This window comes from Manis pentadactyla, chromosome 8 (assembly GCF_030020395.1).
Source record: "Manis pentadactyla isolate mManPen7 chromosome 8, mManPen7.hap1, whole genome shotgun sequence".
NCBI lineage: Eukaryota > Metazoa > Chordata > Mammalia > Pholidota > Manidae > Manis > Manis pentadactyla.
The window spans coordinates 140564527-140577164 of NC_080026.1; the positions used below are offsets into that span (position 1 = coordinate 140564527).

General features: G+C 55.8%; 1 protein-coding gene across 5 annotated transcripts; it reads right to left on the reverse strand.

Moving 5' to 3' along the window:
* Positions 1-3038: 3038 nt before the first annotated feature.
* On the reverse strand, positions 3039-6679 carry FUOM (fucose mutarotase). Of its 5 annotated transcripts, none has more exons than XM_036929639.2 (6): positions 6553-6679; positions 5925-5993; positions 4475-4545; positions 4147-4245; positions 3568-3641; positions 3039-3216 (listed from the first exon to the last, which is right to left on the reverse strand). In XM_036929639.2, exons 1-6 carry the CDS (start codon positions 6635-6637, stop codon positions 3150-3152), a joined length of 465 nt encoding a protein of 154 aa, XP_036785534.1. In that variant the 5' UTR covers positions 6638-6679; the 3' UTR covers positions 3039-3149. The 5 variants fall into 5 exon arrangements, with proteins under 5 accessions (XP_036785534.1, XP_057362516.1, XP_036785535.1 ...); XM_057506533.1 differs by having other exon boundaries at positions 3039-3294; XM_036929640.2 differs by having other exon boundaries at positions 3568-3706.
* Positions 6680-12638: the final 5959 nt, after the last annotated feature.

Sequence of the window (12638 nt, forward strand, 5' to 3'; positions counted from 1 at the left end):
GGCAGCCACCCCAGAGCCCTGAGCAGCTCAGACCCAAGGCTGATGATGCCAGGGCTCTGGGCAGCCAAGCTCAGTGTGTGTGGTCAAGACCCGGCCTTGGGGGCAATAGGATCCCCACAGGTTCCTCTCCAACCTGAGGGTGCAGATGGAGGGAGGGCACCTGGAGACAGAGTGAGCAGGGGATTTGGGAGTGTGCAAGCCCCTTGAGCAGGAGACAGTGGCAGTGGCCACAGGCCAGCTCAGCCCTCTGCAGGCTGAGCCCCTCGTGCTGCCTGAGGGGGTGGGATGTCTGTCGCTAAAACTGGGTGCTACTCCTTTGGCCCTTGCCGGAAGTTAGGGGTTGGTGCACAGCCAGGGGGAGGCTCTTCCCCTGCGAACTACCACTGGTTCACCCAGCACTGAGCAAGGGTTACTTCTCCCCACTTCCTGGTGTCACTAGGCAAAACACTTAGCAGTAACCATGCGTGGGTGCTGAACAACCCAGGCCAGTCGTGCTGGGAGCCACGGCTCTGGCTTCCGACACAGCAGCCCTGGCAGGGACCAGAGGCTGGCTCGGGGGCACGGGCTCCTCACCACCCCGAACACCTAAGCTGCCCGAGACCTCCCCCTGCTTGCCCATCCAACGTCCTTCCAGAGCAGTGGCTGACAAGAGTGGCCTGTGCTCTTCGGAGTCTGTCAAGCCCAAGATCCTTCGAGGGAGTGCCAGACCTCCCCAGCAAGAGCTCAGACCAAGTGGAAAAGGTTGCAATATTGCAGCTCACAAGAGATATTCTTGGTCTTGTCCCCGTTCCTGGCAAAGCTGCTAAAGCCCTAGTAATTTCTGGACTGAAGTGAGCGATCCAGGTGTCTCATGTTAAGGAGCTGATGCTGGGAAGGGCAGAGGCTGGGGGCCGACTGCCAGGGGAACCATCCACCCGGTGAGGGGGTCCGAGCTTTCAGTCTCTGAGGTCCAGTCATCCGTCAATGGACAGATCTAAATCATACCTTGAAGCCTCCTTAGCAACCCAAACGGACTGGCCTAGAGGGCTGAGTTGGCCGCCACATGGAGGTTTGGGGGGAGTGGCATGCCCAGAGGGTGTGGGAGCTCCGGCCCATCCTGCACCTTCCCCTTGTGTCTCCATCTGGCTATTGCTGACTCACATCTTTTTTATAATAAACCAGTGGCCTAGCAAGTAAAACGTTTTTCTGAGTTCTGTGAGCCGCTCTAGTAAATTAACCAAACCTGAGCAGGCAGCTGTGGGAGCCTCCCATCTATAGCCAGTGGGTCAGAGGCACAGGGGACAGCCTGGGTTTGTGACCAGGATCTGAAGTGGGGGCGTTCCGGAGGGGCAGACCCACTCACCTTGGATCTGAGTGTCTCCAGGTAGGCGGAGCACCCGGGCAGGTGCCACAGGGTCCCTGGAGGTGTGGTGGTCCCACAGGAACACACACTGGAATCCGTGACAGAACCGTTAAAGGCCCTGGTGCCAATACGAATGGGCCCGAGATGAGCATGTTTCCAAAGAAAACAGAAGCAGGTGAATGAGCCCGTGAGAACATGCTCTAGCCATCCGGGGACCAAATGGAAACCAGAGGCAGCACCACTAGGCTGCGGCAGCTAACGGGACAGGGCCTGGAGCGCTGGCTAGCCGGCAAGTGGGGCTGTAAACCAGGACAGCGCCTTTGGGAGAGTCCAGGAACTGCTGTAGAAGTTACATATATACCTGCTATACAACTCAGCCACTCGCGGTGTTTACCCCACAGAAACGGGGGCTTGTGACCCCCCAGGGAACATTCACAGCATGCTGACCTGTCAGAGGCCCCAGCGACGGGGGAGGGGACTGGAACGTGTCTGCATGAAGTGTTGCTCAGTGACAAGATCACACCACATGCAACATGCATGCGCCCACGATGACTACGCCTAGAGGCCACACCAGAGTGCTGTACTCCACCCCGAGGGCACCCAGGTGCACACCAGCCTGCAGGCACAGGAGACTACACAGACGCTGGCTGCCCTGGCTGTGGTGATAGTGTCCAAACGGGCACTGTAAATGTGTACTTTTCCTGTGTCAGCGAGCCCTCAGGAAAGCTGTCTGAGGACAGGCGCATGTGGCTGAAAGTGGCCATGGGGTCAGGGGCCTGAGGTTAGGCCCTGGGAGTGACAGGCCCAGAACAGGGCCCCTCCTCCAGGCCGGGCCCCAGGACTCCGCGCTGTGGGTTAGCCTGCTCTCCAGGCTCCCCATGGCGTCCGGGACACCGGACCCCACTCTTGAGCACAGGAGCCTCCCCCAGGCGCTGAGGGACCCAGCGGCCCAGAAGCCTCTCATAATCCCAGCTCTTGCACTCATGTGGCCAAAGGAAGGTCTGGAGGGCAGAGAGAGGGCCCTGGGGTTGAGGACAGCAGCCTGTGAGACCAGCCCAAACATGCTGGGAAGCCATCACAGCCCCCTGGACACCCCTCCAGGCCAGCCCTCCACCTGCGTGCCACGTCCCCCCACCCACTTCCCAGGGCAGCTCAGGCTCGTGCGTGTCCAGTAGGCACTCAGCCATTGGATGAAGGAACACAGGCCTGCACCCAGCCTCACCCCAGGAGCTCCAGCCTTATGGCAGCTCTGCCCTGCCCTCATCCTAGCCACCAGATCCTTTCAGAGCATCCACCCCAACCCCTGCCCCCTGCCTTTGGGGTGAAGGAATGGAATGAGCCCCTCTTTAAGAGCCACCTTTGTGCCTGCAGCCCAGGGCCGATGCAGAAGCCCACGTCCCATTCAGGGCCACCTGGGTAGCCGCTCCCGCTCCAGGCCTCCTGCAGTGTGCTGGGTTGGCAGGCATCCCCTCCCACCGGCCTCAGGTCCTCAGGCCCGCAGGTGGCAGCTGGGCCCGTGAGGTGCCTACCTGTAAACATTTACAGGACTTGCCAAGTCAGGCAGCCCAAACCCACTGGGAAGAGCAGGCCTTGTTCTGCCTGAGGGTTCATGGAGGGCAGGCTGCAGGGCACCAAACAGGCCTCTGTGAAGAGAACGGGGCTGTTTCTTCATGGTGAGGCTGACGAGTAACTGCTGTGCTTTTCCATCATTTTTATAAATTGTGAAACTCCCAGCCTTGGTGAACAGGGGCCCCGGGAGCTCCGGGCTGGGTGAGGTCTGGGTGCTTGGGTGCATAGTCCACTTGGCCTAGACCAGGTCACAGGGGGCCAGCACGCCCTTCTTGAGGATGAGGTTTCCGTAGAGGGCCGTCTCCCTGCATAAGGAGTTGAGATGGGCACCAAGCTGTGCCAGAGAGGGCCAGGATGCCCAGTTCCTGGCTCTGCTGCCAACCCTATTCCCGGACAAGCAATCTCTTGGTAATCCCATTCCCTACAGGTACCTGGTCTTAGTCAGGGCAGAGGCTGAGCAGAGAGTGGGGAGGACAGGAGCCCTACACGGCCCAGACCCAGCCAGACCCAAGTGGACCAGGCAGGCCCAGTCAGACCTTCCCTGACCAACAGCACCCAACTGGATCCAATGTACCCATCTGGACCCAGGGGACCCATCAGGACCCAGCAGACCCACCTGGACCCAGGGGACCCATCAGGACCCAGCCAGAACTTACCCCGTCGCTACCACAGCAAAAGCCTTTTTGGCCCTCTGATAAAACTCAAACCTCTCGATCGTTGCCAGAGCGGTCTGGAAGGCAAAATGGCTTGGTCCAGGGACGCTGCCCAGGTTTCCAAGGACACTTGGCCTCTGACCTTCGATGACAGGGCAGGCAGGAACATGGGGGTAGGCTGTGGTGGCTGCCCGCCTGGGCCCTTGAGTGCCCCCGAGCTGCCCCGGGGGGCCACTATCCAGGACAGGAGCCCCAGGCATCCCCTCCGGAGGTAAATGGGTGGTTCTGGGAGAAGAGGCCTGTTTCTCTACAGGGTCAGGGGTGACATGTACATCGGGCCAGGCCTCTGACCACAAGATGGGGGCTGGGGGTACCCTGCTTCCTCTGGCCCCACTCAGACAGGCCGGGGCGGGCAAGCACAGAGACAGGAGAGGACTGTGGCAGGGAGGTGGAGCAGCCACAACCCCAAAGGCACTTTTCATGGCAGGTGGGCAGAGGCTCGCAGGACTGTGGGGTGGAGTCTTGCTTCCCCCCAGCCTCCAAGGAGGCACAGAGCATCCCCGGTGAGGGTCCCAGGCTCACCGTGCCATGGGCTCCGGAGAGGATAGACTGGTAATTCTTCCACACTGGGGTCTGGAGGCCCCTCTCCCTGTCACTGGGTACCAGCTCCATGACAACAGCCTAGGGGCAGAGGGGGCCAGCTCTGCAGACCACCCATTCAGCTGCAGCTGCCCCAGGTGCCTCCAGGCCCCCCTGTGGTTTGTTCGGGGCTCCTCTAACCAGGGTCAGGGCCCTTTGGGGACACATGTCCGCCTCTCCTCCCCAGGCAAGTGTGCCCTCTCAGTTCTGACAACAGGGAAACTGAGGCCCTGAGCAGTGAGGGGGGCAACGAGGCCATGCGGGGACTCACCGGACTCTCCACGTATGTGTCCAGAGGAAGCAGCCTCAGCACGGCCTCCAGGAGCTGCGGGATGCCCAGGCCTGGGGGGGCAGAGTGCTGGCCTCAGACCTGGCCCTCTCCTACCTGGCCACCAACATCCACCTGCCCACCCAACTTGTCCAAGCACCTGCTGCCCACCTAGTGACACTTATCAAGGTCACGCTGGCGTCTCCCTGCCCCGGCCACAGTAGCTGTCACGGTCCAGGCACTGGGCCTACCCCGCCCACCTGCCTTCGCTCTGCACCGCACAGGTTGGTGTTGGTGACCCCAAACACCCGTCCGCCAGAAGGGGCACCTCTGATGCAGAAGGCGTCCGAGATGACCCCACGGTTGCCTCCTTGATCTGAGATGAGAACGGGGTGGGAGGGCCTGGGAAGACGCCTCTCTTGCTCGAGGCCCCCTGCTCTCCTGTAAAGTTGTGCTTTGATTGTAAGCTATGTGTGCTCATTGTACAAAGCTGGGAAATAGAGAAGTCCACGAAAAGAAAGAATCAGCCGTAACCTTACCCTCTGAGGAGGCCCTGCTACCAACCGAGTGCATTTCTTTCTGCCCTTTTTCTCTGTATCTCTTCATGATTAGATGTTTCTGCATATTCCACTCAATCCTAATTGCTTCTTTTTCACTAACTAGCAGAGTGTGTGTGTCACTTCTGTGGCTTAAACACCCCTTACCTTCCAGCATTCTGGCCTTTCCCAGCCTCAGGAGCAGTCGCCTGACCCTTGGTGTGAACTAAGGCACTGCTGGCTCAGCTGCTTGAGCGGCGGTGGAACCTGAGGCCCCTGGGTCAGGAGTGAGCAGCCCACCGGGCAGGCCTGGGCACTGGCACACTGTCCCGAGGGGCTGTTTATCCACATTTCACATCCTATATTCTGCAGGGGTGGGTGCGTTCCCGCCTCACAGCATCATCGGGCACAGCCAAGGAGCAGCAGCACGCAGGTGCCCTCACCCCGCGCTCCCTGCACCAGCCAGTACTACTACCCTCCACCCTCCTCACCTCTGGGACCTGGCTCCAGGCCCTGCAGAGCCTCCCCTCCCATCACCCAAGTTAGAGGGTCTTCCAGACGTTTTGTATGGATACCTGGGCCTGTGTGGCCAGGTCACCAGTACCGGGATCTCTACAGAAGAGTAAAGGCTGAACACCTGACCTGGAGGCGGGGGATCACTGCTCAGGCAGCCCACGAGGCTACTGGCCTCAGTGTCACCATTTGTAAGAAATCACCAAGTGGTGTCCAAGATGGAGCAGGAAGCACAGGCTCACCTTTTGAGGCTTGGGGGCTAAAGGGAGGGCCTCGGGCGACCAGGCACTAGGATTCCTGGGTCACTGGTGGGGGTGGGGTCAGAGCTGAATCACTTGGGGTGCCCAGAGCCAGGACGCCTGCCCAATCCCCCAACCCCACCCTGCAAGAGGTAGGGTGCTCACCGTCGGCGCGGATCTCCTCCGGGCCGCCCCTGCAGATGGACGAGGTGGGGAAGTTCACGTCTGCAAGAACTGACAGCCGGACAGCCGGGTTAGGCGGGCCCGCGGAGCCCACCCGACCGCGGCGAGGGGCGCAGACACAGGGTCTCAGGTCGGGTCACGCCTTCCCCACCAACCCCGCCGAGTTCTCGTAGAGCGAAAACCAAGCTACCACGCAGGAGAACCGCAGAGCCCGCAGCCCAGCCCTGCTCCGCCCAGCCCAGCCTGGGGCCCGGGCCCCAGAAAAGGGGCGGCTGCACACTTTGGGGACAGCCGCGGGTGCCCGGCCGTCTGGGGAGGGACCCGGAGTTGAGCGGCAAATGGGGTCCCACCGGCATGGAGAACTGGGTCTCTGGCCATCTGGGCCGGACCTGCAGGACACAGCCCCTCCCTCCCAGACCAAGGGCCACCGGCCTCGTGACCTGCTGGGGCCCGGCCGAGCCTAAAGAGAGCGGGGAGAGGCGTCCAAGGCAATGCCGCCCCCGGGACCGGCTCTTCCGGGTCGTCGCCTCCGGCCGGGGACACGCCGCAGGCCAGGATCCCTGCGGGCCGGGAATGGGGGTCCCCGCGGCTGCGACCCCGTCGCGCTCACCGATTTCGTCTCCGTGCCCCATCCGCGCCAGGGCGTAGAGCAACTCGGGCGACAGCAGCGCCGGGACGCCCTTCAGCACCACCATGCTCGGGGCCGCTGCGCGGGGCGGGGCCTCATGGGGGCGTGGTCGGGCCACCGGAGAGGCGGGGAGTGGGCGGGGCCACGGGAGGGGCGAGGACGGGCCTCAGGAAGGACTGCGTGGCCAGGCGGCGGCTTCGCTGGGAGTTCCCATCCCGGTTCCCCACTCGCCCCTCAGGAGCTAGGCTGATAATGATGCCGGGGTTCCTGTTTGCGGAGTCAAAGAATGAACTTAGCAGACACCCAAGGTCGGAGAGCCAGGGAGAGGCTTTCATTGAGAGATGCAGTGAGAGGACAGACAGAGCTCCCGGCTCGTGCCAGGACGGGACGAGAGAGCCCGCAGTGGTGCGTTGTCTAGGGGTTTAATAGGCAGTTGAGGATTTTGGGGAACGTGAAAAAAGGCTTAGGGGTGTGGACTTGTTAAGCGGTCCCTGAATATTTAGAATTAACACAAGCAACTTCCTGCTCTGATTTCTCCTGGAGATACTGGCGTCTTGGTCTGGGAGCATATCAAACACTGCCTGCCCAGCCTCCAAGGTTGGCTGAGCTATTGTTTGCTAAAGCGTAAGTTAAAAATATTACTTCTTAACTTCCTGGGTATTAAAATGCAATCTTATCTTTAAGGTGGAATCCTTCCTGCCTTTTACTATGTTGTTTATGGCTGGGTTTACTTGCTTCTATTAATTGCCCAGATTGCAAATCACCTACCTCATCAGGTCTGAAGGAGGAAAGACAGCACACAGGCCTGGGCCTTTTAGCATGCTAAGTGAATCTTACACATGATTAAAAATGATAGGCATAATAAAAACATGTGCTACTCTTCTTTATCTGGGGAATATTAACTGATCTCACTGAAGAATGACTCGAGCTGAATGTTTAACAGAGTTTTGGTAGGGGGTTTCCTTGCATGTAGTTACATTGCTCTAAGACACTCAGGTACCTGGCTGGGGGTGCAGTGCCCCTGATGCCGGGGTTCTTGTTTGCGGAGTCGAAGAATGAACTTAGCAAACAATCAAGGTAGGAGAGCCAGGGAAACTTTTATTGAGAGATGCAGTGAGAGGACAGAGCTCCTGGTGTGAGCCAGGAGGGGACAGGAGAGCCCGGGGTGGTGCGCTGTCTAGGGGGTTTATAGGCCGTTGAGAGACAGAGGGCTAGGGATGCAGACCCACCAGATGGTCTCTAAATGTTTATCTTTGAAGAGACACTAAGTTTCTTGGCAGTTTTCCCCGGACTATTTTGTAGAGTTAATTCCTTTCTCTGAGTAGCAGTTTCTTGGTTTGGGAGCGTATCAGTCAAGGCTGCTTTGTCTTGCTTTCAAGGTGAGCTGAGTTATTGACTTGATTAGGGCTGGAGGAGGAAAAGCAGCATCTGGGCAAAGTTAAAGATAAACTGGGCTTGTTAGCTGGGTAAAGTAAATTTTACAATAGCCTCATTTAATTGACAAACAAGATATGGGCTATGCTAAGGTATTTTCTTATCTGGGGGATGTTCAAACATTCCAGGCTAGGTTATTCCTGGCTTTTTAGTTTTAACTAATCTTCACTGAAGAATGCTTATATTCTTAGTTTGATATTTTACTTGAGATAATTAATGTAACTCTGCCTTTGTTTAATTGTTTAATATGAAGTTTTGGTAGGGTTCTTTTTCCAGAGGCCCTCACCCTACTCCGACTACACCCACAGTCCCTGTCTCACCCCTGCTCAGGATAGCAGTGCCCTGACCTTTGACCCAGGGGCTGTCTGGCCTCCTCAGACCTGAGCCTTCCTTCCCCTCAGCTCGGTGGGCTGTCCCCTTGAACAGAGGGACCTCTTGCTTTCAGCTGGCCAGACTCCCTCTCCCCCTTGACCTCTGTGGTGCTGGCATCTGGGATGCCGGCTCCTAGTTAACACCTTCAGAGCCAGGGCCACCAACTCCACTAGCTCCGAGACAGGGACCTGGGTGTAGTCACAGTAGGGTGAGGGCCTCCGGAAAAAGTAAGGCAGGATATTTGCAGTCAGAGCAATGTAACTACATGCAAGGAAACCCCCTACCAAAACTCTGTTAAACATTCAGCTCTAGAGTCATTCTTCAGTGAGATCAGTTAATATTCCCCAGATAAAGAAGAGCAGCACATGTTTTTAATCATTTATAATCATGTGTAAGATTCACTTTAACATGCTAAAAGGCCCAAGCTTATGTGCTGTCTTTCCTGCTTCAGATCTGATGAGGTGATTTTGCAAACTGGGCAACTAATTTAGCTGCAGATCCAGCTGTAAACAACATAGTAAAAGGCAGGAAGGATTCCACCTTAAAGATAAGATTGCATTTTAACACCCAAGAATTTAAGAAGTAGAATTCTTAACTTACTCTTAAGCAAACAATAGCTCAGCCCACCTTGGGGGCTGGGCAGGTGGCCTTGTTTCATATGCTCCCAGACCAAGACACTAGTATCTCAGGGAAAAATCATCAGAGTAGGAAGTTGCTTGTGTTAAGTTAATTCTAAATATTCAGGGCCACTTAATAAGTCCACACCCCTAAGCTTTTTTCATGTTCCCAAAAATCCTCAACTGCCTATAAAACCCCTAGACAATGCACCACCCCGGACTCTGTTGTCCCCTGAGCCGGGAGCTCTGTCCTTTCACTTTATCTCTAAATAAAAGCCTGTACTTTGCCCTCCTACCTTGAGTGTTTGTGAAGCTCATTCTTCAGCTCCGTGAACAAGAACCCCAGCATCAGCTCCCTGTTAAGGGTGCCACCACCTCCCGCGCATCCCACTGGGAGAAGATGCACCACCCCAAAGGACACCCATGACCTCTCTGCCCATGGCTGTGCCAGCACAGGGGGGTGCGCCTGATTCTGGCTGGGATGTGCAGCAGATTGTTTCCCAAGGGCAGCTCCGCTGCGTCTGCCATCCCACAGGACCTCTGCCCCCCACCTTGAACCTGGTGGATCTTCGTAACTGCCTCCAACAATACAATATGCTGGAAGTGGTGCTGCCTGGTCTCTGAGGTTCAGCCATACAAGGCAGTGCCTTCTCTTTCTTCAGGACACTCCCCTGGGATCCCAGACACAGTACTGGCTGGAAGCCCAGAGACATGCAGAGCCCCGATGTCGGCATTTCAGCCCATGGTCTTGCTCAGCCCCAGCTGGCCCTTGGTATTCTGCCCCTGGGACTTCAGTTTGCAGGTTGCCCTGCTCACCTGCTGTAACTCCGGGGAGAGGAAATCCCAGGGCAAAATACCTCTAAAACTGAAATCAGTCAAAGGGAGAAATAAAGTTTCAAACCAATTTATTGCTTACAGATTGCAGTCCAGGCCATTTCTCCTGCTCGAGCAGAAGCCAACCAGCTCCCCCCTTAACCTCTCAGGTTCAGGTAAGCCCTCAGTTGCTCAGGTAATTACCCTTTGATACGGAGATGAACTTCTCTCCACCCTGAAGAACGCCTATTGATATGCAGATGCACTAAAGCCATATTTCTGTCCACCCCTGAAGATGCAGATGTACTAAAGCTGGGTGAGATATTTTGGAACTATCAAAATTCTACCCACACCTGCCCAGCTGAGTGCTAAGTACTCGCTGCTGCCTGCCCAGCAGGAGATCCCAGACCTGGAGCCCTGGTGGCTGCCCAGACCAGGCTTTCTCCCCGGGAGCCCACCATCTTCCATTTTGTTCCCAAACGCACTGGGCGTTGTGGCCAGTGCAGTCGCCACAGCTGCCAACCCTGTGATGAAATGCCTAGAGGCCTGGGAAGGTCTGTCGTTCATAAGTCGCCTTGCCTTCCGTCTCAAGGGCAACTCCATCTGAGCTGTCTCCACTCCTAGCATGGGCGAGTGGGTCTTGATCACTGCCTCCTTCTCAAACTCCTTCTTCTCCTGAAGCCTCCGAGCTTATTGCCTTCTGATCACAATACCCAAAAGAGGACAGAGCCTGGGTGAAAACTGCAGAGTGAGGGCCTGTGAGGCAGTATGCACAGCACATCAAGATCGTCTCGGCCAGCGCCCCACTCGCTGAATAAATACAACCAAAACATAAGAGCAGGAAATCTCAGGGTTTAGACAGCCAAAGCTTTGCAGGTCATTTTAATCCTGTTCCAAAAGTAGGTGGGTTTCTCCTTGGTGCTCAGCTCAGGTTCTGGGAGGGAGGGTACACACTCCTGGCCCTGCTTCAGCCCAAGGCCTTGACCACAATTAGCACATGCAGAAATGACCTGTGTTCCAGTCATCTGACTACCTGCTGCAGAAGATGGGTGAAGCCTGTCAACAGGTGCTCTTGAGTCTTCGCTGAGCTGGGGGAATAGTGGGCTCCCTGTGGAGGAAGGCTCTGAGGCTCAAGTCCTAGGACAGACCAGGTGCATATCTTATTTGGAGTCTTTGCATAGGCAGAACTCTGCCCTGGGTCTGTAAGCAGCACCCACTGTCCCTCTAACAAGTGGGTCCATTTCCACAAGAGCACAACTGATGGGGTTGGGGGGCATGTGGAAGCCAGCAGGCCCTTACCCCCTCACCAGGGCCCGTCTATTAATCTACAGCTGTTTGGTGCATGTACCAGCATTAAGTCAGGTGGGTCCTCATGCTGCCCAGCACCCACCTGTACATATGGAGGGGCCCTGGCCTCATCCTGGAGGGTCTGAGAATGTTCTGGAACGTGGGGTATCCACCGTTCCCCTCACCCATGAGGCCCTTCCTGGTGGCAGGAGGACATGGGTCTGTCTCATGTTCCAGGACTTGAGAATTGAGGTGATTTTCTGTGGGGATAGAATCAGTCACCCACTGTCCTGCCAGGTGCCTGACAATACACAGTGATCCAGGGGACACACCTGGCCTTCCTGTAGCCTGAAGCCACCAGAGGAACCTTGGTGCATAAACACTGCAAACAGCACTAGCATTGAAGCTGCCGTGCACACTTCTGTTGGGGCACTTCCTTCACCAGGCTCTGCACATCATGAATACTTCATTTGTGAGGACTGAAGATGGTAGCGCCTCCCTTGGCTCTGATCCAGATATGCAAATGTATTTTAAGCAAACACTACAGGGATTCAGATGCAAGCAGTCCTAGCCCCAGTTGTAGAAATAGCCAGCATAGCACTGAGAAGCTCCCAGAGGCCCTACTGACCCACCACTGAGGGGAGGGTGGGCACACCTTCACAGCCAAGTTCCCACATGTACAGCCCTGCAATGCCGCATGTGTCTTACAGGCATTCTTGCTCTGAAGCACAAATATTCACACACAGAAAGCTCACTGCAGCATCACCCATGATGGTCCTCTAGCAAGAAACTGGATGCAGCCCACAGACCTGATACCAAAGGACAGGCAGGTCACAGCAATTTCATGTCATAAAATAGTTTAGGGCCACTTAAAAGAATGCCAGCAGGAATATTATTCAGCAGTGAAAAGTGAAAGGCTATTACAGGCTACAACTGGGCTGGACCTTGGAAATAGTATATTCACAGATATACAAAGAAAGTAGAATAGAGGACACCAGGCAGTTGGTGTTTAATGGGACAGTTTCCGTTTGGGATGAAAGCCTGGAAATGGATGGTTGCCACTCAACTGTCCATTTAAAAATGGTGAACTTTATGTTATCTATGTTTTACCACAATAAAAAGGAACACTAGTCAAATAAGAGAATGGAGTGCACTTGTATGATGTTAAGTAGAAGGTAACCTGTCTGCTCTGTAGGAATGTGGCCATGGAGCTTTTGGAAAAGGAAAACTGAACCATTTAGCTGTGTGGGTGTGCAGAAAATTCTCCAGAAAGCTACATGCCTATGAACTGTGTTTATTCTGGGAGTGTGACAAAGGTTACTTTAAGGATTTCTGTCTATTTGTATTTGTCACTTGTGATGACAGAAGTTAAAAAAAAAAAAACGAAAATTCCACCCCAGGGGTGATTAAAAGAAAGGCATCGTGTGGTCTGAGGCCTGTGTGTCAGATTCAGGCATGTGTGTCTGTAAAGCGCCCACCACTGAGGCCGTCCCTGTGAGTGGACACGCTCATAGGCTGTAAATATACGGACACTAAGCTGGGACA